Source organism: Panthera pardus, unplaced genomic scaffold (assembly GCF_024362965.1).
Source record: "Panthera pardus isolate Hobbes unplaced genomic scaffold, ASM2436296v1 HiC_scaffold_8, whole genome shotgun sequence".
NCBI lineage: Eukaryota > Metazoa > Chordata > Mammalia > Carnivora > Felidae > Panthera > Panthera pardus.
This window is the reverse complement of record NW_026527013.1, coordinates 76,924,128-76,948,968: the sequence shown is the minus strand read 5'-3', so window position 1 is coordinate 76,948,968 and position 24,841 is coordinate 76,924,128. Positions and strand designations below refer to the sequence as shown.

Sequence of the window (24,841 nt, the reverse complement as noted above, 5' to 3'; positions counted from 1 at the left end):
AAAAAAGGGCAATGACCACTGCTGAATTCTTAACTCGAACTTATTCTGCTATGCCAACAAGATCTCTCAGAAGATGCACTGAATGGCCCAGTACACTTTGCTGTAATTTTATCATATGGCATTAAAAAGGAGGCCCAAAGGTTTATTAGATTGGAAACACTAACTTCTAGCAATTATGACCAGTCTTACTGTTAGATAGGCAACAAGTACTAGTTTCCTTTTCTTATTATTTATTTTGAGAGAGAGAAAGAGTGAGCGAGAGAAAGAGAATGAGAACGAGTGGGGGAGGGGCAGAGAAAGGGGGGGGGGGACAGAGGATCCGTGGGGCTCGAACTCACAAACCTCGAGATCAGGACCTGAGCCGAAATCAAGAGTTGGACACTTGGGGCGCCTGGGTGGCTCAGTCGGTTAAGCGTCCGACTTCGGCTCAGGTCATGATCTCACGGTCCGTGAGTTCGAGCCCCGCGTCAGGCTCTGTGCTGACAGCTCAGAGCCTGAAGCCTGTTTCAGATTCTGTGTCTCCCTCTCTCTCTGACCCTCGCCCATTCATGCTCTGTCTCTCTCTGTCTCAAAAATAAATGAAAACGTTAAAAAAAATTAAAAAAAAGAGTTGGACGCTTAATCGACTGAGCCACCCAGGTGCTCCCCACCACCCATTTTTTTTTTTTTAATTACTTTCCAAAGGTGTTTCATCAAGTGATTCTTATGACCAATGTTTTGGTAATGAATCCTGATGCTGGAAGACATTTTGTGATAAAAGATGTAATGTGGCTATTTGCGGTCTTACAATATTTTCATGATTTGAATGGTTATAAAACAACTACATAAGACATATATTTTATGGATCCTTTTTGTCAGGCTTCCTAAGATGTAACACTTAGAGGCGGTCCACAGCAAATGCCCTGTGCCATAAATGCATGTTCCATGAATAGGTTTGAGGAACTCATTTTTGCTGCCCTCAGTCCTCCTTTCTGGCCCTGTCCAGGGCTTTCCTGACTGCTGTCCTCCTGAAGTGGATCTCTCTAACCCCCTTGACCCTTGGGTTGAGTCATGTTGACTCCTCTGACAGACCACCTGGTGTAGTTTGCTGCAGCCCAACAGGGCCACCGAAGGGGGCAGGAGCTAGGGGAAAGACTACTCAAGAAGTCAGTAGAAGATGTCCAACCAGGGCCCCAAGTGAGTGACTTGGGGCAGAAAATTGCCACTGCTAAGATCCTGTAAGGCACTACAAAAGCATGGCAGGTGCATGGCAGATTTAGGGTCTCGCCACATTTACTGAGTACCCACTATGTTCGTAGGTACTAATTACTTACACATACCATACTTCCTTTACTCCTTCCAATAACCTTATGAGAAGAGTATATAGTTCCCATTTGATAGCTAAAGAAACTGGGACTTTGTAAGTTTAAATAATATGCCCAAAGTCAGAGAGTTACTTACAGAGTGATGGAGCCAGCATTCGGGTTCTTTGATTTCAAGTCCCTGAACATTGTGACCTTGGGGAATCAAGGACCTGGTAGAAGGATCTGGAATTGGAGAAGTAGGCAGCCAGGCAGGCAGTGCGCATCAGGTTGCAATCAAAACGGAACTCTTTGCAGGACTGGAAAGTTATCCCAACAGACCTAATTACCTGAAGGAGGGTTGGTTGGGTCTCAGGAACGAGTCAGAAGCCTGGTTTTAAAAACTAAGGTCCAAGCTTATGTCTAGACAAGTGGAGGTGTGGTGCCGGGTCACTCAAGGGCTGGATCAGGGTTTCAAACATCCCATATTTCTACATATGATATCCATTCCCAAGCCTACATGTGGGTCAGGATGGGATGTGGGAGAAAAGGAGTCTGGAAGTAACCTCGCCTGTAGGGAGAAAAAAAGCCTACAGAGGCAGAGAACCAGACAGATCTTGGTACAAAGGAAATCAACATTACCTGGACCCTTCTAAATGACCTTGAGCAAGTCATTTCACTTTTCTGAGCCTCAGTTCCCTTATCAACAAAAGGAGAGAAGTAGATTCAAAAATTTCTAGGATATTAGATTACGATACTAATTTGGATAATATTAGGATATTAGCTAGCTCTAAATTTCTATGGTTTTCTATAACAATCTTATTTCTGTTTTAGCACTTCCCTCTAAATTAGAGGGGGGGGAAAATGTAGTTCCCTATTAAAGGAAACTCAGGGGTCACCTGGGTGGCTCAGTCGGTTAAGTGTCCAACTTTGGCTCAGGTCATGATCTCACAGCTCTTGGGTTTGAGCACTGCATTGGGCTCTGTGCTGACCACTCAGAGCCTGGTGCCTGCTTCAGATTCTGTGTCTCGCTCTCTCTGCCCCTCCCCTGCTCACACTCTGTGTGTGTCTCTCTCAAAAATAAATAAACATTAAAAAAATGTTTTTAAAGGAAACTCAGACATAAGTGAGCTAGGTGAGGGAGATTTTTTTAGTGGGTTTTGTTTGTTTGTTTGTTTTGAAGGTTTTTGGCTTAGGGACTTCTGGATATATACTCTATGGATAGTCATCAAGATATAGGTACATGAAAGTCATTCTCCCAATATTCATATTTGGGGACAACTGTATCATTATAAACTTATAGCTTTCTTTCTTTGTTTTTTCTTTCTTTCTTTCTTTCTTTCTTTCTTTCCTTCCTACCTTCCTACCTTCCTTCTTTTCAAATAGGCTTTTACGCCCAACATGGGGCTTGAACTCATGATCCTAAGATTAAGAGTCACATGCTCTATGGATTGAGCCAGCCAGGCGCCCCTAAGTTTATTTCTTTACATGGTTTGTAGAATAGCTCTAGTTTGTCAAACAGTAGTCATTCAACCCCACAGTCATTGAGAAGTCTTAGTCATTGTGATGATGGATCATTCTGATAACTACATAAATTTAATCTTTTCTGGACTCAAGAAGATTTTAAATATCATAGCTCTTAAGATATGGAAAATCTTTTTTTTATTTTTAATTTTTTAAATTAAAAAAAATTTTAATGTTTATTTTTGAGAGAGAGAGACAGCATGAACAGGGAAGGGCAAAGAGAAAGAGGGAGACAGAATCTGAAACAAGCTCCAGGCTCTGAGCTGTCACCACAGAGCCTGGTGTAGGGCTTGAACCCATGAACTGTGAGATCATGACCTGAGCCAAAGTTGGATCCTCAACTGACTGAGCCACCCAAGTGCCCCTTTAATTTTCCTTTTTTTAAGAGAGCAGGGGGGAAGGGTAGAGGGAGAGAGAGAGAGAGAGAAAGAGAAAGAGAGAGGGATGGAGGGAGGGAGAGAATCTTAGACAGGCTTCATGCTCAGTGCAGAGCCCTATCTATATGGGGCTCAATTCCATAACCCTGGGATCATTCCCTGAGCCGAAATCAAGAGTTGGACACTTAACTGACTGAGACACCCAGGCATCCCAAGATATGGATTTTCTACGTAGGTCTTTCAGCATCTTATATTGTTTGTTTCTTTAATAGACCTGACATCTCTTCGTATGGGGAAAATCTTATTTTATGGTCAGACTATCTTTTAAATTCAAAGACCTTTAAGATAAAAGTGTGTAAGGGGAAACACTAATGTGTGAAATGGCATGGCATGGCATTGTGTGATATTATAGGATCCATAACGACAGGCTTATTCATGTCAGAGGTCTGGATAAGGCAGCGTTTGTAAGCTCTCAAAGAGGGGCAGAGAAGTCAGCCAGTGAGATAGCACCAGCTTCTAACTAAAAATTGTAAAAGCAATGCCACCACTTACTTGTCTCCTGCTTTTTGTCCTTAGGATCCAGCCCTTTTGCGTCTGACTTGAGGGTTGGGTGGATATAGCATCTGGCGAGGTAGGAACAGAGAATTATGGTCAAATGCTCACTGCAGTTTTCGTTTAAAAACTCTCTAGGTTTTTGCCTCCTGTACTTCCACCTGTGAGCTTGTTTTCCGAGATGTTGGCTGCATCGTTTTCCATCGCCGTGGTGGCCTATGCTATTGCAGTGTCTGTAGGAAAAGTATATGCCATCAAGTATGATTACACCATCGACGGGAACCAGGTATGGTCCCCCGTGTGCTGAATCACTTTTGTAGGGCTGAAGACAAGAAAAAAGCATAAACAGGGTAGATTCTGTTGTCTGCTAAAGAAGGGATTGGTCCCTCTCACTAGCCCTTATCAAGCTAGGGTTTCCCTCTTAAGCATGCGAATTCGAAATTAATTGGAAACAGGCATGTTGTATCTCTTTCCTTTTTAAGAAGTTGAAGTAACCCAAACTTTAAGAGTTAATTTAGTCAGGTCATAAATAACATTCAAAGCTAACGTGTTGGGTCAGCCTAAGATTTCTTCATGCAGTCCGGGCTCCCCTGGTATATTTTATTTAATGGCACCTATAGTATGGCAAAACAATGCAACAAACCCCATCGATGGGAGTTGTGACCACCTTAAATTGAGGTGGCTCATTGCAATTAATACACACAAACCTTTTTTGTAGGCATATGCTACGTTCATTGCAAAATGAGCCGGTTTTAGATTGCTCACAAATCTGTCAGTGTGGTTTGTTTTTGAAAACACAGCATAGCAGTCACAGCAGCTCAATGATTAGTGGTCAGGCAGAATCATGGCCATCCTAGTCATAATATGCTTCCCAGCAAACATCCAACCACAGAAGAAATGCTTATGTGCGAACAGAACAATGCTTTCTGCGAGAGCTACAGATAAACCACTCGCCGGGAAGGGAAGTCAGCATTTTAACCAGTGACTATTCCTTAGCAACCTTAAAAATGATTGAGAGCCGTGAGGCCTCTCTTAGACTCTGTGGAGCCCCAAGTCCTGAATGCCTTTCAAGACCTCCAAGCACCTTTAACGGTAAAGATTAAATTGGGGCTACCAGACAGGGTGGTCTGGGGAGTTTGCTTTCTTATTATTCTTCCTTACACGGTTGGCGAGGGTCTTGCAAAGATTGTATGTGTTTGCATCACTGCCACCCGGTCTCTGCCTTAGGAATTCATTGCCTTTGGGATCAGCAACATCTTCTCGGGATTCTTCTCTTGTTTTGTGGCCACCACAGCCTTGTCCCGCACCGCCGTCCAGGAGAGCACAGGGGGAAAGACACAGGTATGGAACAGCGGCATGGTGGCTTGTGTCTCCTGCAAGGGATGAGCCGGGGAAGTGGCTCTCAGGAAGGCTGGCAGGAGAAGTCAGCAAGGGGATTACCTTGGATACATAAGTTTGTGCCTCCTTGATCCGGCTCCCCGCCCAAATCTTCTTCACATTTATGGTTCCCTAAAGCACAAATTCTCAAATTAATCTCTTTGTGTCACTGCTCAGCTGGCAGAGAGCTATACTTACCTGCTTGTCCAGGGACAAAAACAACTGACAAGGAATCAGTAATGAAAAATACTGATTTTTATCTATTTGTTATCTGGGGATAAAGAAGGCCTAGTGAAAGCACGTCATGGCTTAGGAGGTATTATATTTTCAGGAAAATCAAAAGTGTCTGTCTACATTTCCTTTACAAGGATCAGGAACTTCCTCCAGAGGCCTTTGGGCCCACAGAACAAGTTTGTTGGCCAAGAGTATTGTTGTCGTAACATTTCGGCATTTCTTCTGGAGTACAACTTGTGTTCCTGAAGTTCGGAACGTGGGTTTAAGTTGTCGCCTTCACAAAGTGACCCCAAATCCCTGAATAACCCTGCCTTCCATAGGCCAGAAAGCTCAGGAGCCGTTCTCAAAGGCTCTCTTTTCTAGCAGGAAATGGAGTCAGAGAGGCCCAAATAAGTGGATGGGGGCATGGGATAGGCTCAGGGGTGGTGCTTCTGCCATGCCTGGAGGGCTTTCCCCTCCCCACACACAGCTATTATTTAAGAGTAAAAAGTGTAATGAGGCTATAAAGGAGAACAACAAATCCAAAGGCAGTACCCTTAACACACACGGTCTTCAGACAGGGTTTTATAAAAGAGATGGGCTGAGAAAATTAGTGACTCCCTGCGGTGGCCCAGGGGGAGCTTTGTCCCCCCCAGGCACACATGATGCTCCCTTTTCATTTATAATGGATCTCTGTGCCGGGTTTGGAAGAATGAGCCTCTACCAGTTTCTTGGCTCCAGCGGAACAAAATTTAATTTTAATTTTCAGAATTTTGCTTTTTTTTTAAAAAAAAATGTTTATTTATATTTGAGAGAGTGTAAGTGGGGGAGGGCAAAGAGAGGATCTCTAGTGGGCTCTGTGCTGACAGTAGTGAGCTGGAGGTGGGGCTCGAACTCATGAGCTGTGAGGTCAACCTGAGTCGAAGTCGGACGCTCAACCGACTTAGCCACCCGGTGCCCCTAAAATTTTGCTTTTAATAATTGAGTTTCCTTTTTCGGGGGCTTGGGGATGCGAACACTTCTCGCTCTGAGGGAGCAGGTAAGACAGCGCAGCCCTTGCCAAGAGGCAGAGCCGTGCTCTGAGGTCCCCGGGGAAGAGGCCGGAGGGGACTCCAGAGCTGCCCCCGTGTTCAGGCGGCTGTCAGCACGCGGGTCCCTGCGGCTTTCACCTGAGCTGGGGCATTGACAGACTCCCGTGGCAACATGCGGGTGCGGGCAGGTCCCCAAGTGGTGAGGTCCACTCTCCTGCTGTTGCCCTCCAGCCTCCGAGGAGGCACGGCCAGCCGCCCCAGGAAGAATGCCCGTGTAAAGTGATGCCTTGGCAGAGGTGTGGGGGTAATGGTGTTCTGGTAAGCTGACACCTGCCGTCACACACTGGCAGGTATTATATTTAGGAATGAAGGATGCCAGGATTTCAGTAGTGAAGAACGAAGCAAGCACAGACGTGACTTGCTCTTTAATTACTGAAATGTATACTAAGTTCAGGGTTAAAAGTCTAATAGCCTGGACTACAATCCAGGGACTCACAAACACACACACTGGCAGCTCTTCCCTCGTTGTGTGGCTTCTCATGTTTTCTCTGATGTTGGGACCTCAGTTTTCAGCATCTATAAAATGGGAGGATTAATCGTATCCCCCTCATAGGGATGTTGTGAGGATTTAAAAACAACACACGCCACGTTTGTAAGGTGCTGGCACATACCTGTAAACGCTTAGTGTTCCCGTCATTAACTCCTCACGATAGGAAAAGCATCGTGGTACCTGTGATGCATATACTGTGCTCTGACGCAAAAGAAACACCCCGGCGAATACTTGCTGAATGAAGGGATGGAATAATGAGGGTTAGTGACCGTTAACTGTCTGCAGCACATCCTCAGATTGTAGAAGAGCTGAACATTGCAACCTGTTGTTTCTTTCACCCCCATCGGACTCCTGCTGACTCACTAAAAAGTAATTCTGATTGCAAACTTTCCTCAGCTCCGATTACCTTCTCACTTGTAACAGAATAATTAATTTTCTAGCGACTGAATGTGCTCATAGATATAAAATGTATAGCACCTCCCACAAACCAGCCTGATAGAGTGAGTGCATGTAATGGACCCCTCGCAGATTTTAATATAGCGACCAAAATTTGTCCCGGTCCCCATAATTGGCAGCTTAGTGTTGCATATATTTGGCGAGTGGGTGGCCATTCCCCTCGACATGGGCTGTCATCTCTGTCCCCAGATCTCCCTTTCCTTTAGCAATTCACAGAGCTCTACTACATCCATGGCAAGGTGCAAGTGGCTCATGATAGACAACAATGTTGGCTAAGCGATTGTATGGAAGAAAGGAAGGAAGGGAGGGAAGAAGGGAGGACATCAGCTGCTCTGCTTAGAGAGGTGAGGGAAAACCACGAAGGCACGGGCATCCTGGAGCTGTGGTGCTAACGGGCAGCAAAGAGCCTAACAGAGGGCTCTGAATGTGCAAAGCATCTGGATGTGCACAGCCCATCATTTGCATGATGTTGCCTCAGGCTGAGGTAACCACGGTGGGAACCTGAATGATCAGTCTGCCAGGTGGAAAGACGGTGGCTATGAAATTTCCTGTGGTTTTCAGATCTCCTACGTATGTTGGCTTTATCTGTCTCTTTCAGCTCACACCTCCAGTACCAGGCGGACCCCTGCGCCCGGTACAATCTTCCCTGTTGCTTCTTCTCTCATGGCTTTGCTTCTGGTGCCCTGTCTCCTTTTCTCCTTTGTTTCAGAGCTTCTGGTCTTCACCTCGGCCAGGTGCCAGCTGTCTCAGCAGAGAGTTCATTGGTCAGCTAACCAAACCAGAGAATAGCCCCACCCCCTCAGCCTCTCTCCTAACTATTTATGGATCTTAGGAGAGCTTTGTTTTGCCAGCGAAGGTAAAGTTTCTGAAGGTCCTTTAACCCCTGCTGTTGCCCCGTCATCACTTGGGCTGCTGGGGGGCAAAACTCTTGAGCCTGCGCCCAGGGACTGTTGGAGGAGGCAGGGGGTATGGTCCCACTTCTCATTATGCTCCTGTAGCATTTTGAATTTGCAGAAGGGCCGGTACACTTATTTTCTCTGAGACTTCTGTGCAAATTGGTGCCGTCCGTACGATGTGTTATCAGAATAACTGCTATTATGACTATTGCTTCAGTAATGAGGAGGAATTAGATGTGTGCCTTGGGAATTTATTGCCCAAGAACATTCATGATCTGTTGTTGTGGCAGGGGAGAGGTCCATGTTTCCCGCTATGGCAAATAATTACAAGTGTGGCCTCCCCACCTGACACCAAGGCTATAGGTCTGTAATACATCCAGGCCCAGCCGGCTTTCCCTTAGCAAGCTCAGGCTTCATGTTTTCTTTAATTTCCCTGCCAGAGCTACCATATATACGTTTCCCGTTTTTCCTTCAGTTGTGTAGAGTTGTAAGAAATAATTCTCATTTGTCTCAACAGTACTGAGCAGAAGGGGGAAGGCAGGGAGGTGCACCCAACGGCCAGGCTCTCCTGCACACATCCAGCAAGCTGGAAGACACGAGGGAGAGGGATGGACCCCGTTCATGGAAGGTGTGTGTCTTTCAGATTGCCGGCATCATCTCAGCTGGGATTGTGATGGTCGCCATTGTTGCCCTGGGGAAGCTGCTGGAACCCTTGCAGAAGGTATAACCCTGCTTCCCAACAGCCCAATTGCATAATTTCTCTTCACTGCTCTGTCATCAGAGAAATAACAGGAGATTTACAAATCCTCACATGGAAGACCATTCCCCTGAATAACACAGCCTTCCCTGTCCCTCTTGACAGTCGGTCTTGGCAGCTGTTGTAATCGCCAACCTGAAAGGGATGTTTATGCAGGTGTGTGACATTCCTCGTCTGTGGAGACAGAATAAGATCGATGCCGTAAGTCACTGGCTGCCCATTTTTGTTTGAAATGTTTGTTTCTTATGTGCTTCCTGCCGCATCACTATGTCCCCTTCTCTCCTCAATCTCACCTGCACTGTGGGACTCCCAGAGCGGAAATTAGAATTGGATGGATAAGCCAAAGCCTGCCAGGTGAATCAAGCTTTGGGAAGGTCCTGTATCCCTGGGAAGATGTATTTCCATCTAGGAAGAATCCCACATAAACACATTAAACACCAGACCAAATAAACACATTAAAAAAAATAATAAAAAGAAATGAGCTTTCTAAAAAATAATAATAAAAATGAAAAAATAAAAATAAATAAAAATAATAAAAATAAACCCCTCTGTAATATAGAAGGACAAACGAAACTCAAACAAAGCAAAACCAAAATACAAAACCCTTACTGAGTTTAACTCTGACCAAAGTAACCTTCAGAACTGTTCTGAGGAACCATAAAAGCCAGAAGCTAACTGGGTGCCTGGGTGGCTCAGTCGGTTGAACCTCCAACTCTTTTTTTTAAAGTTTATTTATTTTTTAGAGAGAGAGAGAGAGCACAAGTGGGGTTGGGGCAGAGAGAGAGAAAGAGAGAGGGAGACACAGAATCCAAGCGGGCTCCAGGCTCTGAGCTGTCAGCACACAGCCTGACACAGAACTTGAACTCCCAGACCGTGAGATCATGACCTGAGCCGAAGATGGATGCTTAACCAACTGAGCCACCCAGGCACCCTGAGCCTCCAACTCTTGATTTCAGCTCAGGTCATGATCTCAATGGTTTGTGGGATACAGCCCCACGCTGGGCTCTGCCTTGACAGCACTGAGGCTGCTTGGGGTTCTCTCCCTGTCTCTCTGCCCCTACCCTGTTTGTGCTCTCTCTCTCTCAAAATAAATAAATAAACATTTTCTAAAAATTAAAAAAAATAAATAAAATCTTTAAGAAATGTGGGAACATAAAATAATGCTATGCAGTCATATTTGCTTGTACTTGCAAAAACTACTGGTGAAAAGTGTGCACATGTACATGCACACAGACACATGGAAATGTGAACACAAGTGAGGGTGTGGGACGGGTGAAGAGGGGAGAGGGTCGGAAGCAAGGTTTTCTACTGTACACCTTTTTAATATTACTTCCATTTTGAACCACGTTAATATATTCCCTATTCAAAACTTAAATTAAAAACAAAACATTGAAACGGGACAATTGGTCTTTGTTGGAAACATCAGTTTCTACTTCCATTGAAACATGAAATGAAGTAAGAATATTTTTAAAAAGCGGAATTTGTTCATGGACAATTGATCTTCTTGTTTTTACAGGTAGTGTCTCACCTGATGGTCCCTGACAGATTAACGAGGTTCTTTCCATTTCTGTTTTGTCCTAGGTTATCTGGGTGTTTACGTGCATAGCGTCCATCATTCTGGGGCTGGACCTCGGTTTACTAGCTGGGCTCATGTTTGGATTACTGACTGTGGTCCTGAGAGTTCAATTGTGAGTAATGTAAGACCCAGATTTCCCAAAAAGAAGACAACATGCCCTGAGATTTTTTTTTTTTTTAATTTATTTATTTGAGAAAGAGTACAACCGGGGGAGGGCCAGAAAGAGAGGAAGAGAGAGGCTCCCAGGCTCCGATCCGACAGCACGGAGCCTGATGTGGGGCTCAAAGTCACGAACTGTGACATCATGACCTGAGCAGAAGCCAAGAGTCGGATGCTTAACCGACTGAGCCACCCTGGCTCCCTACACCCTGAGATTTCTTATACCATTTTAATAAAATATAGGGAAACCACTCCCTTTCATAATAGTTACTATGTATAGAGGGCTTCTATGAATTAAGCCTATAGTGCTTGGCACACATGATCATATTTAGTCTTTGGGACAATCCCATGAATAGGTTTTTTAATTCTCATTCTACAGAAAAGAAAATCAAAGCTCCGAAAGGTTAAGAACCTTCCCCAAGATCACACAGCTAGTAAGTTGCAGAGTCAGGGCTTGAACCCGGATGTATCTCACCCCTAAATCTGTGCATTTAGTCACATGCTCTACTGCTGCCTTCTCCTTCCGGTCACAGTAAGAATAAAAGATGCGTGACTCAGTAAGGACTGACGTGGCTCTGTGGTTCCTTCTGCAAATGAGATGCAGTCTGTGGGGCACATACTGGCTTGGGACAAGATAGCCACAAAGTGTATTACAGCTCATTTTCTCTTGAAGCTAATAACTCAGAACAGGAGATTTTAAAAGCATTGACTGTAGCCCGATTTCATTCAGTCTGCCAAAGAAAACATGTACCCAAGAAACCACATGATTATATGAAATAGACGTAATTAGGTCATATACAGAGTGAAAAGAGCAAAGACATGGCTTGATGTCATGGAAAACAATCTGTGAGAGAGCCGGAAGGTGTATGGTTTTTTGTTGGTTTTGTTTTCACTCTTTTTTTTTTTTAATGTTTATTTTTGAGAGAGAGAGAGAGAGAGAGAGAGAGAAAACGCACAAGTTGGGGAGGGGCAAAGAGAGAAAGAGGGAGAAAGAGAATCCAAAGCAGGCTCCAGGCTCTGAGCTGTCAGCATAGGGTCCGATGTGGGGCTCAAACTCTCGAACCATGAGATCATGACCTGAGCCAAAGTTGGACACTTAACCGACTGAGCCACCAGGCACCCTTTGTTTTGACTCTTAAGAGGCTTTTGGTATGTGCTCTTCTGTGTTTATGAAATTGTCTGAACAGAGAGGCAAACAGAGCCAGGTTTCTTCCTCAAAACTTCTGTGATCTTTCCAGAGTTCTGGCCTCTTCTCTGCCTGTGCTTGGGCCATGAAGGTTAAAAGAATCTGGAAAAACATCAGCTGAGACACCTTCAGCTTAGCATAAGCCCACCCTTGTTGTTCCACTGGCCAATTCTCCTTCTCCTACTTCTTCCCTACCCTGGCACGTTGGAGTCTTCCCCAAAGCTTATGTTCACTGCCTCAGCACTCTTAACTGGTTCCCCAAGGGCCCAGGAGAGTTCACAAGCTCCCAAAGTACCCAATTTGCTACTGGGAAGTAACTCAGAACCTGTCCTTGGAAGATGTTTCTTCTCATGGTCTGTATGCCACAGCGTGTGCTTTGCCTTGCGTGGGTGTGGTTGGGAGAGAAAGGTTTGTAGAGAGAGGCTCTATAGCTTATGAATACTCTGAAAATTTGGCACAGCCCAGTAAGCTGAGGAGAAAGCAGTGGTACGTTTTGGCCACTGATTTGGTAACTAGGCTTTTCGCCAACCAAAAATTGTATCCTCCGCAATATTTCATTTCCAGTAATTATACGGCTGATCCAGAGGGCACACAAACAGACACTCTTTCTTCGGGAATTATGTTTAGCACCTGTCCCTAGTCACACCTGAAGAATCACGGAAGTTATTTGATGGTACCAGGAACAGGAAGTGAACAGTCTGGTTGATGGGAAGGATGCACTGCTGGCTCTCCCAGGCTCCCATTTCTAGAAATTGAGACTAATCTGATCACCGCAGACTCGCCATATTTCATCAGACAGTTGTTCTAACTCCCGAGTAAGTTCCAGGCACTGTGCCAGGCACTGAGGACCCCTGGGTTAAAGATAACCTAACCTAACCTTACCTCCAGGGCCTTTTTGGCCTTATCTGAACCTCAGCTTACTCAACCATAAAAATGAGGACAGTACTGCTGACCTTCCAGAAGTTTGGCGGCTCCTAGATAAAACTTAACATGTGTGAAAGCTCTTTGCTTGGCCTCTAAAGTGTTGTACACAGGGGAGTGGGATGTTCATGACTTCTCTCAGCCCTCAGGAAAATCCTCCTTCTCCAAGGACCCACGCAAACACCAGCTGTTCATTTCAGAATTAGCTGCAGGAAGATGTGATCGCTAACAAGGACACACAATGCAATAAAGAGCCAAGAATGATGGGCTCTTTCGGATCTGTGATGTCTTGTCATTTTTTATTCCAAAGTATGCCTGTTCCACAAAATCCTGACCTAATTTTTCTTCTTTTAGTCCCTCATGGAACAGCCTTGGAAGCATTCCTAGCACAGACATTTACAAAAGTACCAAGAATTACAAAAATGTAAGTGCCTTTGTGAGACAGTTGCTGCCCTTGGGTTGCTAGCCTGGATTTTCAGGGGGTAGCATATTTCTCTTTCAGTGTGTTAGGTACAAGGTAGCTAAAGGGGGAGGCTTCTTCCAGGAAAGTTTAGAAGTTCACTGGGGGTGTCATGAAAACTTTGACTTAATGTGCTCTCTGCTATCCATGGTTTGTATGAATTGTGTCCATGCTAGTTTGAATGTTTGTTTGTTTTTTAATGTTTATTTATTTTTGAGAGAGAGCATGGGAAGGGGCGGGGGATGGGGACAGGGGCACAGAGGATCTGAAGCCAGCTTTGTGCTGACAGCAGAAAGCCCAATGTGGGACTCAAACTCATGAACCATGAGATCATGGCCTGAGCTGGAGTTGGACGCTTAACTGACTGAGCCACCCAGGCACCCCTGAATGTCCTTTTAATGTAAAACCATTGTAAAAGGAATTTTAAAAAATAAGCAGTTTGATTATTTCCAGAAGTTGCATCAAAATTCTGTTTCTCTGCTATGTAATCCTTACCCCCCATGAAATCATCTGAAATCCCTGTAAGATTATCTTCATTTAATGCTAACACAAGACTTTTAAGCTCTCTGATTAGACATTTTGCTCCAATCTTGGAATTGGAAGAAATGACATATAATATTGGAAGTGAAAACATAAAGAAAAGACACATCCCACTTATAGGCTTGTGTTCCTTGAAGTAGCTTAGCGGTCACCAGGGGAAACGGCGATGAAAAAGCAGAGAAAGAAAATCAAGAAAAAAACCAATTTAGCGTAAAAAAATGTTGGACACAGAATCTGGAATTCCATTAGCTGCTACTTAATTTATTTCCACATCTTTCTGGGCACTGCCAAGAGCTAAACAATGATGGTAGAGAATCTTTTGGCTCAGGGAATCATGGGCTGAGTTTGGGGGTTTGCAGTTCCAGGCTCCACTTTGGGGAGACTCTGTCCACATCACTCAGCCTCCCAACACCTGTTTTCTCACCTCAGGGGCTCGGACTGAAATTGCTATGATTCCTAAAGACTAGAAAAGTCTAGGATTTCGCAAGATCTACTTTTGGTCTGGCCACCATGTGCCAGGGTGAGAGCAAGCAACCGACATTGTTGGCCTCCATTCTTGCACATCCCCTCAGTTTACTATCTTTTTTCTTGTTCCTTCTTTTTTTCTAAGTTTATATATTTATTTTGAGAGAGAGGGAGAGCAAGAGGGGGAGGGGCAAAAAGAGAGGGAAAGAGAGAGAGAGAGTCCCAAGCAGGCTCCCTGGCACAGAGCCTGATGCAGGGCTCGAACTCACAAACAATGAGATCATGACCTAAGCCGAAATCAAGAGTTGGATGCTTAACCCACAGAGCCACCTTGGTGCTCCAACACTCCTTTTTTTTTTTTTTTTAAAGAATTTTAGCCAAAGAACAAATTGGGGTTCCGTGGTATGAACCGGAGGCAAATCACTTCCTCATTCTCAGCCTCAGTTTCTCCATCTGGAAATCAGAGTGTTGAATAATTGCTTACGAAGGCCCTTCCTAACTTGATCTTCTATGGGACTGTAAAGTTCCAGTAGTTTGAATAACCTATTGCCTCCTAAGTGGAGACAGACCCTGTTCAGGGAGAAGTGAGTGCTGTCGTCCAGCCCCTCAGAGTAATTGTAACTTGGCTCCTAGCCGAAAAGCCAGAAATTTAATTAAATATTTGAAGGCTGAAATTATTTAACTTCACACATTTTGTTTTCTTAATGCCAGATTGAAGAACCTGAAGGAGTGAAGATTCTTAGATTTTCCAGTCCCATTTTTTACGGCAACGTTGATGGTTTTAAAAAATGTATCAAGTCCACAGTGAGTATTTTATCCCTAGAAATTTGGTTTATAACCTCCTTTGAGACTTCATTCATTCTACGGGTATTTATTGCCTCAAACTGGACAAGACCCTACACCCTATTCCGTTTGTATGGGGCTTTAAGAATTATAACATCCAAGTAACTTACAATCTGTTTGGCAACAGGTAAGGACCCAGAAATACCATACGTTAAAATCCAGGTAGCAATAACTATGGAAGACCAAAACAGTAGTTTAGACAGTAAATGTGAAGAGTTCAGAGAAGGGAGAAATCCATGTGAGTTGGGCTAATCACATAAGATTATGTCAGGTGTTTGGAAACTATGTGAGCTGAGAGTCAGAGGTAAGGACGTGTATTTGGGCAGGGAGGGTGTTTGCCCAGTTGGAGTAAAGAGTAGAAAGTGTAAGTGGAATATGTAAGCCAGAAATTCTGGCCTAGAATGGCATGCCAAGCTTTGAAGCTGAGGTTTGCCCCTATATCAGTGTTTTTCTTAAGTGAGTTCCAGAGCAAACTGGTTCAAGGGAATGGTCATAGATTTTGCAATAGCAAAAGGGCTCTGTGATGTCAAGGAAATTTGTTAACACAGACTTAAAGCTAAAGAGGTTATTCTGTGTGGTGTTTTTTTTTTTTTTTTTTGCTTTGTTTGTTTGTTTGTTTGTTTGTATTTTACTCTTTTAGAGCCTTTAATATGAGACTGTCTTCCCTGAGTCTCTGGCTAGGTGGGGTAGGGGTGATACTGGAGACCTCCACTAGACCTCAGAATTTCTTTTTTGGCAGGATGTCTCAAGGAATAATACCACTTGGGAAATCGCCTTTCCAGATAACAATTACCGTTAATGAGCATTAGGAACCAGATGTTTTAAGTAACTTGACATTTCTTTCCAAAGGTTGGATTTGATGCCATTAGAGTGTATAATAAGAGACTGAAAGCACTGAGGACAATACAGAAACTCATCAAAAAAGGACAATTAAGGGCAACAAAGGTGAGGCGACATCTTTCTTTTTCTTGTTAAATCCCTTTCCTTCTCATGTGAAAATGAAAGCAGTTAGACAGTTGAAAGTTAGATTTATTCGCTTTGGTACCCAGATGTGTTCAGGCAGTTGACAATGTATGTTGGACGACAGTTATTCTTGTAGACAAGAGGGAATGGGAGAGAATTAAAAAATCAGCAGAACTCTCTGGAAACACAGAGTGTGATACTTTTTCCCATAGAGAAATAAACCTTATTTTTACTGAAGGGAACAAAATAAATGCTAATTCAATGCCAGAAAAATGCTCACAACAGAAGGCAGCTAAGTTCATAAACTTTTAGATCTATTACCTTTTATTCAGACTCTCCTGCCTATGTATCTCTTGGCCAAGTTCCACAATCTTCCAGAAATCAAGAGTTTCCTGGCTCCTCTGCTCTTCCATTTTTCTTCTTAGGGAACATCACAGTTTGGACTGAGGTAAATCTCATTCCTTAAGAGTTCATCCCTTTGATGTTTTGCTCGCCAAGGAAAAGTGTATAGGACTTTTAAGTAATTTGAGATGCATTATTGCAAGGTGTCCCTGTCATTGGCAACTAAGTTGGCAGTGTTTTCTTTGTTTAGAATGGCATTATAAGGGATGCTGGTTCATCAAATGATGCTTTTGAGCCTGATGAAGATGTTGAAGACCCAGAAGACCTTGATATCCCAACCAAGGAAATAGAGATTCAAGTGGATTGGAACTCTGAGCTTCCGGTCAAAGTGAATGTTCCCAAAGTGCCAATCCACAGCCTCGTGCTTGATTGTGGAGCTGTGTCTTTCTTGGATGTTGTTGGAGTGAGATCATTGCGAATGGTAAGGTTTTGGTGCTTTGAATGACAGATTTGGAGCTTTGGCCATAGTACCATGATACGGGGTACCTGGTCTTGCAAAAGGGTGATTGTCGGATCTGTAATTTTTCTAGAGGAATGCTTTTGCAACACAGTGTAGTATTTTAAAGCATAGACTGCGAGGCCAGACATGTGGTTGAATCCCGGCTCTCCCACTTACTCACAGTGTGTCCATGGACAGGTTGCTTAATCTGTCTGTACCTCAATTTCTTAATCTGCAATATGGGAGTAATGATGGTACCTACTTCATGGGGTTGTTATGAAGATTAAATAGGTTTATATATATGGACATATTATATATGTAGCTAATAAAAAAGCTAATATATAATATATATATGCTATGTATATATAAAGAAAGAATGTTTAGAAGTATCTCAGCAAATATTAATATTTATTAGGTTTTATTTTTTTGAGTATAGAAAATGGAATATTTAAAAGAAGAAAAAATGGGGGCTCCTGGGTCATGGGACCAACTTCAGCTCAGGTCATGATCTCACAGTTCATGAGTTTGAGCCCCGCGTCGGCCTCTGTGCTGACAGCTCAGAGCCTAGAGCCTGCCTCTGATTCCATGTCTCCCTCTCTCTCTGCCCTTCCCCCGCTCACACTCTGTCTGTCTGTCTCTCTCTCTCAAAAATAAATAAACATTAAAAAAATAAAATAAAGACAACCATGTGAAGTGCTCCAAAACAGACTAATTAGGGTCAACTTGACTGCAAGTGTCAAGTTTAGGTGAAGCTGCAGGTTGTAGTAAGAGGGTCGGAGACAAAAGCAGGGTCAAGGTACTGACAATCAGATGTAATAACATGGAAATGACCCCAATAGGTGAAGGGGATTAAGAGTACACTTCTCTTGATGAGCACTGAGGCATATATGGAACTGCTGAATCCCTATTTTGTACACCTGGAACTGATATGTTAACTACACTGGAATTAAAATTTAAAAATGTTTAAAGTCTATTTAAAAACTTTGGAAATGAAACCCTTACTGAGGTTTAGCCTAGTTAGGGCTTCCTGGCTACCTCTGCAAGGGCAGGAAATGATTCCACAGGGTGGATAGTAGGCAGGTTAGGCAGAAAAAGTGATTATACTTGACAGAAGAGTTCAAGAATATGCTGACAGTTGCAGGGCGCCTGGTGGCTCAGTTGAGCATCTGACTCTTGATTTTGGCTCAGGTTGTGATTCCCAGGGTCGTGGGATCAAGCTCCACATTGGGCTCCATGCTGAGTGTGGAGCCTACTTGGGATTCTCTTTCTGTCCCCACTGTCCCTCTTCCTTGCTTGTGCTCTCTCTAAACACACACACACACACACACACACACACACACACACACTGACAGGTTCTATTCCAGTTCTTTTAGAAAATGTGGCTATTATAATGCTCATTTGAGAACATAAATGAAAACATAAATCTTATTCTTTACTGTGCACTTTACTCTCGTCTTTGGTTCAGATCCATTGTAGATTGTATTGGGCAAAGGGTTTAATGAATTACTTTTGGGGAGAGTACTAACTTATCTAATACCAGGATATTTCCCACACCCACACCTATTTATTTATATCTCCAAACAGAGGTCTTGATTTTTTTTCCCTTAAAATGTGAAGTTCTTTTTTATTATTGCCCATAGTTCTCATGTCTTGATTTTTTGTTTTTAATTTTTACATTTTTACTGAAATATAATTAACATACAGTATAACATTAGTTTCAGATGAATAATATAATGATTCAACAAATTCTATACATTATTTAGTGCTCACCACAATAAGGGTACTCTTAATTTCCTTTATTCACCCTTCTCCCCTCTGGCAACCCACCAGTTTGTTCTCTGCATTTAAGACTCTGGGGTTTTTTTGTTTCTTGGCTCATTTGCTTTGTTTCTTAAATTCCATGTATGAGTGAAATCGTATGGTATTTGTCTTTCTCTGACTTATTTCACTTAGCATTATGAGTGATGTTGAGCATCTTTTCACGTGGCTCTTTGTCCATCTATGTTGTTGCAAATGGCAAGATCTCATTTTTTTTTATGGCTGAGTAATATTCTAGTGTGTGTGTGTGTGTGTGTGTGTGTGTGTGTGTGTACACCGCTTCTTTACCCATTCATCTATTGATGGACCCTTGGGTTGCTTCCATATCTTGGCTATTGTAAATAATGTTCAATAAACAGAGGGGTGCGTATATCTTTTTGAACAAGTGTTTTCATTTTCTTTGGGTAAATACCCAGTAGTGGAATTATCAGATCATTTGTTATTTCTATTTTTCATTTTTTTAGGAACCTCTATACTGTTTTTCACAGTAGCTGCCTGCACCAATTTATATCACCGTCAACAGTACACAAGGGTTCCTTTTCCTCCACAGTTTTTTCAATGCTTGTTAATTTTTGTCTTTTTGATATTAACCATTCTGACAGGTGGAAGGTGATATCTCATTGTGGTTTTGATTTGCATTTCCCATGATGAGTGATGTTGAGCATCTTTTCATGTGTCTGTTGGCTATTTGTAGGTCTTCTTTGGAAAAACATCTATTCCGGTCCTCTGCCCATTTTTAATCAGATTATTTGGGGTTTTGGGTATTGAGTTGTATAAGTTCTTTCTCTATTTTGGATATTAACCCTTTATTGGGTGTATTATTTATGAATATCTTCTCCCGTTGAGTAGGTTGCTGGGTTTTGAGTTTTTCTGTGTGTATGGTGTAAGGTAGGATCCAGTTTCATTCTTTTGCATGTAGCTGTCCAGTTTTCCCAACAACATTTGTTGAAGAGACTGTCTTTTCCCCATTGTATATTCTTGCCTCTTTTGCCATAGGTTAACTGACCACATAAGTGTGTGGGTAACCTGGGTGGTTGAGTTGGTTAAGCGTCCGACTTCAGCTCAGGTCATGATCTCGCGGTCTGTGGGTTCGAGCCCCGCGTCGGGCTCTGTGCTGACAGCTCAGAGCCTGGAGCCTGTTTCAGATTCTGTGTCTCCCTCTTCTCTCTGCCCCTCCCCCACTTGCACTCTGTCTCTCTCTCTCTCTCTCTCTCTCAAAAATAAACAAACATTAAAAAAAATGACCATTTAAGTGTGGGGTTATTTCTGGGCTCTATCCTGTATTCTTCTATATGAATACATATACAAATTTCTTCTATATGAATGAAATAGGCATTCATCTATATGCCTATTTTTGTGCCTGTACCATACTGTTTTGATTACTAGAGATTCGTAGCATATCTCAAAATCCTGGATTATGATACCTCCAGCTTTGTTCTTATTTCCCAATATTGCCTTTGCCTGTATCTTGAGTTTTTTAATTAAATTTTTTATTTTGAGATAATTGTGGATTCACATGGAGTTTTAAGAAATAATGCAGAGAGATCCTATGAAACCCTTATCCAGTTTCTCCCCCTGGGAACATCTTGCAATGCCATAGAACAGAAATCACAATTAGGATATTCACATTGATACAGTCAAAATACAGAGACATTTTTAGGTCAGTTTTACATTTGGAATCCAATGGCCACATATCCATACGCCTGTATCTTCCATTGCAAGATACAAATGTATGCTCTTGTCTCTAATCAGCAGGGACTATGTTAGGAAGCTTCCTGTATGCCCCTCTTTCCTTTCTTCCGCAAACATTCTTTAATCGCCTCTGTGCTGTTGAGCCCTGTGCTGATGTGCACTGGATTTACCACCTCTTGAGATGGTCTTTTCATCCCTAATCATACCATCACTGTAGGTTGAAAACTTCTGTGGTTTTCTAATAATGAACTTTCCTCCAGTAATCAACTTTCCTTAAAGTCCTGATTAACCATGAAAGTGTTCAAGTTTCTCCTGAACGAGTAATTGAATGCTACTGAATTATGGGCAGATGAAGTCACTCATTGTTACAAATTCTTTTTTAAATTTTTAGATTGTCAAAGAATTTCAAAGAATTGATGTAAATGTGTACTTTGCATCGCTTCAAGGTAAATGCATGCACAAACATATCTACCTATAAGACTTTCTGCTGAGCCCTTTCTTCTACCTTGGGAGTATGGGTACATGATGTCCAAAGAGCCTTTTTTTCAAACTATTTTTTATTGTGGTAAAAGATGTATAGCATAAAATTTGCCATTTTGGTCATGCTCATGTGGACAATTAAGTCAGTGGCACTAAGTACAGTCACAGTGTTGCACAGCCATTACAGCTATCAATTTCCAAAATTTTTCAGTGCCACAAACAAAAACTCTACCCATTATGCAATTACTCGGAGGGCCTTTTTGAAATCTGGAAAAATATTACTTCCAATCTGTGCAGTAGAGCTGGTAATCCGTGGAAATGTATGTCCTGATAACAGTACAGGGCCAATGGAGAGAATTTACCATGGGGATGACTTAGGTTCTTTAGAAGCAGAGGCTCCTCTAGGGTCTGAGTCTGTGTCTCTCTATGTACGAGTGTATGTGTATAGGAAAATGCTAGTGCTCAGACTGAGTTCTCTAGAAATAGGCCCTGAGATAAAGATTCTTGGGCAAGTGACTTATTGAGAGTATACATGAGAAATTCATGCAGGACTGCTGGAGGCAGCATAGGGCAGGGAAAGAGGCTAGACAAAGACATTGTTTTAGAAGTCTACCTTAGCCTGAGTTTGAAAGGAACACAAAGCAGGAAAAGCATCAGAAGTTTACCCTTCCTTGAGGTAAGGGGGCCAGCATTTTTACCCTCATATCAGTCAGTAAAAGGCTGTAGGCCACCCAAGGTTGGGGTGTAAACCAGTGACCAAGGAAAGTTCTTCAGAGAATGGCACAGCTGTGAGTCATTAACAGCCAGGCTCATCATGGCAGCCTGAGGACGGGTACCCTGGCAAAACCACGTGCTTGTGAGTCGAGGCTGTCTCCCACAACCAGTTATGGCATAACCATTCCCTGTGCTTCTGGAAAAGAAACTCAGTCAGTTTAGAGCAGGGTCACATTTTGAAAATGAGGGGAACAAAATGAAAAGGAGCGGCTGACAAAATTTAGTATTGGTTGATGTTACGAACATGTGTTGTTTTGCTAGAGACTGAACGTCATCTCTTTCTTTTGAAGATCATATGATAGAAAAACTGGAGAAATGTGGTTTCTTTAATGATAACATTAGAAAGGACATATTCTTTTTGACGGTCCATGATGCTGTCCTCCATCTACAGAACCAGGTTAAATCCCAAGAGGTTCAAGATTCCATTTTAGAAACGGTAAACATTTAAGCTTTCTACATAAGTATCTTTCCTAAACTATGAGGATTTCTGTAAAGAGCAAAAGATTTTCACAAATCGACACTTGAATCACAGTCTAGTAGGATTTGGGGCCATCTGCCTGATTTCTCAGGGTCTCAGTTTTTTCATCAGTAAAATGGGAGTAAAAACATTTACCTCACGGGGTTAATAGGATGACTAAATAAGATAGTTTATAGGAAAGCACCTGGTAGTACCTGGTGCATACTTATTTTACAACGTGTGAGCTTACTAATAAAAGTAGGCATTCACTGTAATAATGTCTTTTTAGAATATAGGTGGCGAATCTTGGATTTTCTGTGATATGGGTATACAAATGCACAATTGTATATATAATTTAAATTTTCAGCCGTCTGGAAAACCTCAGTGATAAATGTCTTTAAATAGAATCCTTTAGGTCATAAGTGATCTTTGAAAAAGAAAAAAAGAAAAGTCATGAGTCAGCCCAGAGTTAATAATTTCCCAGAAAATAGAATAGACCCTGGTTTCCCATGAGCTTCCTTATTTTGTCAACTATCCTGACACATACCCCGGACAGCCAAGCATTCCAGGCTGGGTCACTAGGCTGAGTCACTGGGCCTGGCCCAAGAACCTCTTCTCTTATGGACCCTCTGACAGTGAATTTGAAAAATTAAAACAAACACTTATAAAATAGCAACAATAGTAATTATTCCAATGACACAATGTACTATATTTTTAATTGCTTCCTTCTTTTCTAAAATTCAGATGAGCAAGTTTTTATTGTATATTGGAAGTTAATGTTTGAAGTAAAACTAGCTTAGAAAACAATAGTGCATTATTTTTTTTAGCTTTTGTTAGTGGAGAGGCCTCTTAATGCTGGGGGGTGGGGGGTGGATATTAGCACTAAATACCAAGGTATGGATCTTACATACAAAAAAAAAAAAAAAAAAAAAAAAAAAAGGTAGTAAAATCACAAATCTCAAAAAAAAAAAAAAAAAAAAAGAAGAAAAGGAAAGCAAGCTACATGCAAGATGCTCATCTTAGAAAACTCATAAACTTTCCTCTACTTTCTAACTTAAAATCCTCTAACTCACAGGTAACAAAACCAAAGCAGGATCATCCAAAACATCTAAAAAACAAACAAACAAAACAAAACAAAAAAAGCACCTCACTTAAAAGTATCTAGACCTGAGGTGTCAAATTCTTTCTCAACCTGAAAATGGTTATTTTGTTATTTGTTTATACCCTACTTCTGATTCAAGCTCTCAGGCCAGGAGTATCACAGAAACCACTAACCAAGCATGCCCCTCCCAGGGGTAGACTCCATCTTGTCTGCCATCAGGGAGGCACTGAGAGTGGCTGAGATGGATTTTTTGACCCTGAACAAATGTTAGACTGCATATAAATGAGTGCTTCTATCATACATCTACCAGGTCACTGGATAGGAGGATGAGCGCTACTGGTGACCCATTATACCAGGAACCTTCTACTTCTATGTGACTTCAGTGTCTAGCACAAAGTCCCATATGTGGTAGATGTCTAGCAAATGATGATAAATTCTTGCCTGTGGTACTTTCCTTTCCTTCAGGAAGTGTAACTTGCATATTATGGAGATTGCGGATGCAGTGATATGACCCTCTCCCTGTCCCTTTATTTGACCATCACAGGGATTATCCCAGGATAGCCTCAACTTGTGGTTACACCCAGCCTCTAACTTTCCCATTATGTCATGACCATCCGCAACAGAGGACAACAAGTCCCTGATGCATTTCTGCACGAGCAAAGAGAATTGGGTTATTTATGTCTGAGGTGGAAAGTAGCTGAAAAGCACTTTGAAACATCACTCTTGCCTGGGTACGCGTTTGGAGTTGCTTTAGAAATAGCCTTCTTCACACATAAAACAAAGCCCAAATTGCTATTGGTTTCCTCTGTGTGGAAGGTTAAATTGCACGTTACTGCTAAAAAGCAGAACTTTCCCCCAAAACCAACTGGGTCCATACACTCTGGTCTTCCACCTCCAGTAAAATCTCCATCCAGTTCAGCGGGGGACTGTTCATTGTCATCAGTCACAAGCCCTCCGCTGGGCATTCGCTGTATACTCGAGGGTGTACTAAGTGCTCTCAGCTCAGCCATTGAAAGAAAAACACGACTGAGTCCTGAGTCATTTAGGCAGACAGGGTGACTCTTAAGAGGTACACACTTCAGAGGTTGGAGAAGAGAGCTGAAAAGGAGGTGAGACAGTGGAGAACGGTGCCAGTTCACACTTGAATGTGAAAAAATAGTATGGGGAAAAATTCTAAGGTGGGAAATGCAGAAGAACAGAAAGCTGTGAAGGATTTTGTGGTATGTAGATCATAGATGAGAAACACCAGCAAAGCCTCAGATAATTTTCTGTGGGGTATCATGTGGGCAGATGGGCTGATGTCATTATCGTTCCAATAAATATTCTCTGTTCTCTTGGTCAAGATTACGCTCATCCAAGACTGTAAAGATCCTCTTGAATTAATGGAAGCAGAGCTGATTGAAGAAGAACTTGATGTCCAGGATGAGGTATGGTCATTAGTTTCTTTCAAAGAAAATAATTTGGATTAAATCTTGAATCAACAGAATAACACAAATAGTGACTACGTCTGATTAAAACAATTCAGGGAAAATAATTAAGAAAAAATACCAG

General features: G+C 42.4%; 1 protein-coding gene across 4 annotated transcripts in view; it reads left to right on the top strand.

Annotated features, from left to right (window-relative positions):
* Positions 1-24,841, top strand: part of SLC26A4 (solute carrier family 26 member 4) — a 53,933-nt gene that overhangs the window by 23,886 nt on the left and 5,206 nt on the right. For 3 of the 4 annotated variants that reach the window (XM_019451175.2, XM_019451176.2, XM_019451177.2), the window contains exons 9-20: positions 3,872-4,019; positions 4,961-5,074; positions 8,900-8,977; positions 9,119-9,214; positions 10,595-10,701; positions 13,210-13,279; positions 15,032-15,124; positions 16,013-16,108; positions 16,719-16,949; positions 20,869-20,923; positions 22,022-22,167; positions 24,634-24,717. In XM_019451175.2, the coding sequence (XP_019306720.1) occupies positions 3,872-4,019; positions 4,961-5,074; positions 8,900-8,977; positions 9,119-9,214; positions 10,595-10,701; positions 13,210-13,279; positions 15,032-15,124; positions 16,013-16,108; positions 16,719-16,949; positions 20,869-20,923; positions 22,022-22,167; positions 24,634-24,717 (1,318 nt within the window). Of the gene's footprint in view, positions 1-3,871; positions 4,020-4,960; positions 5,075-8,899; positions 8,978-9,118; positions 9,215-10,594; positions 10,702-13,209; positions 13,280-15,031; positions 15,125-16,012; positions 16,109-16,458; positions 16,575-16,718; positions 16,950-20,868; positions 20,924-22,021; positions 22,168-24,633; positions 24,718-24,841 lie in introns of those variants that run through there. The other variant, XM_019451178.2, reaches the window with a different exon arrangement.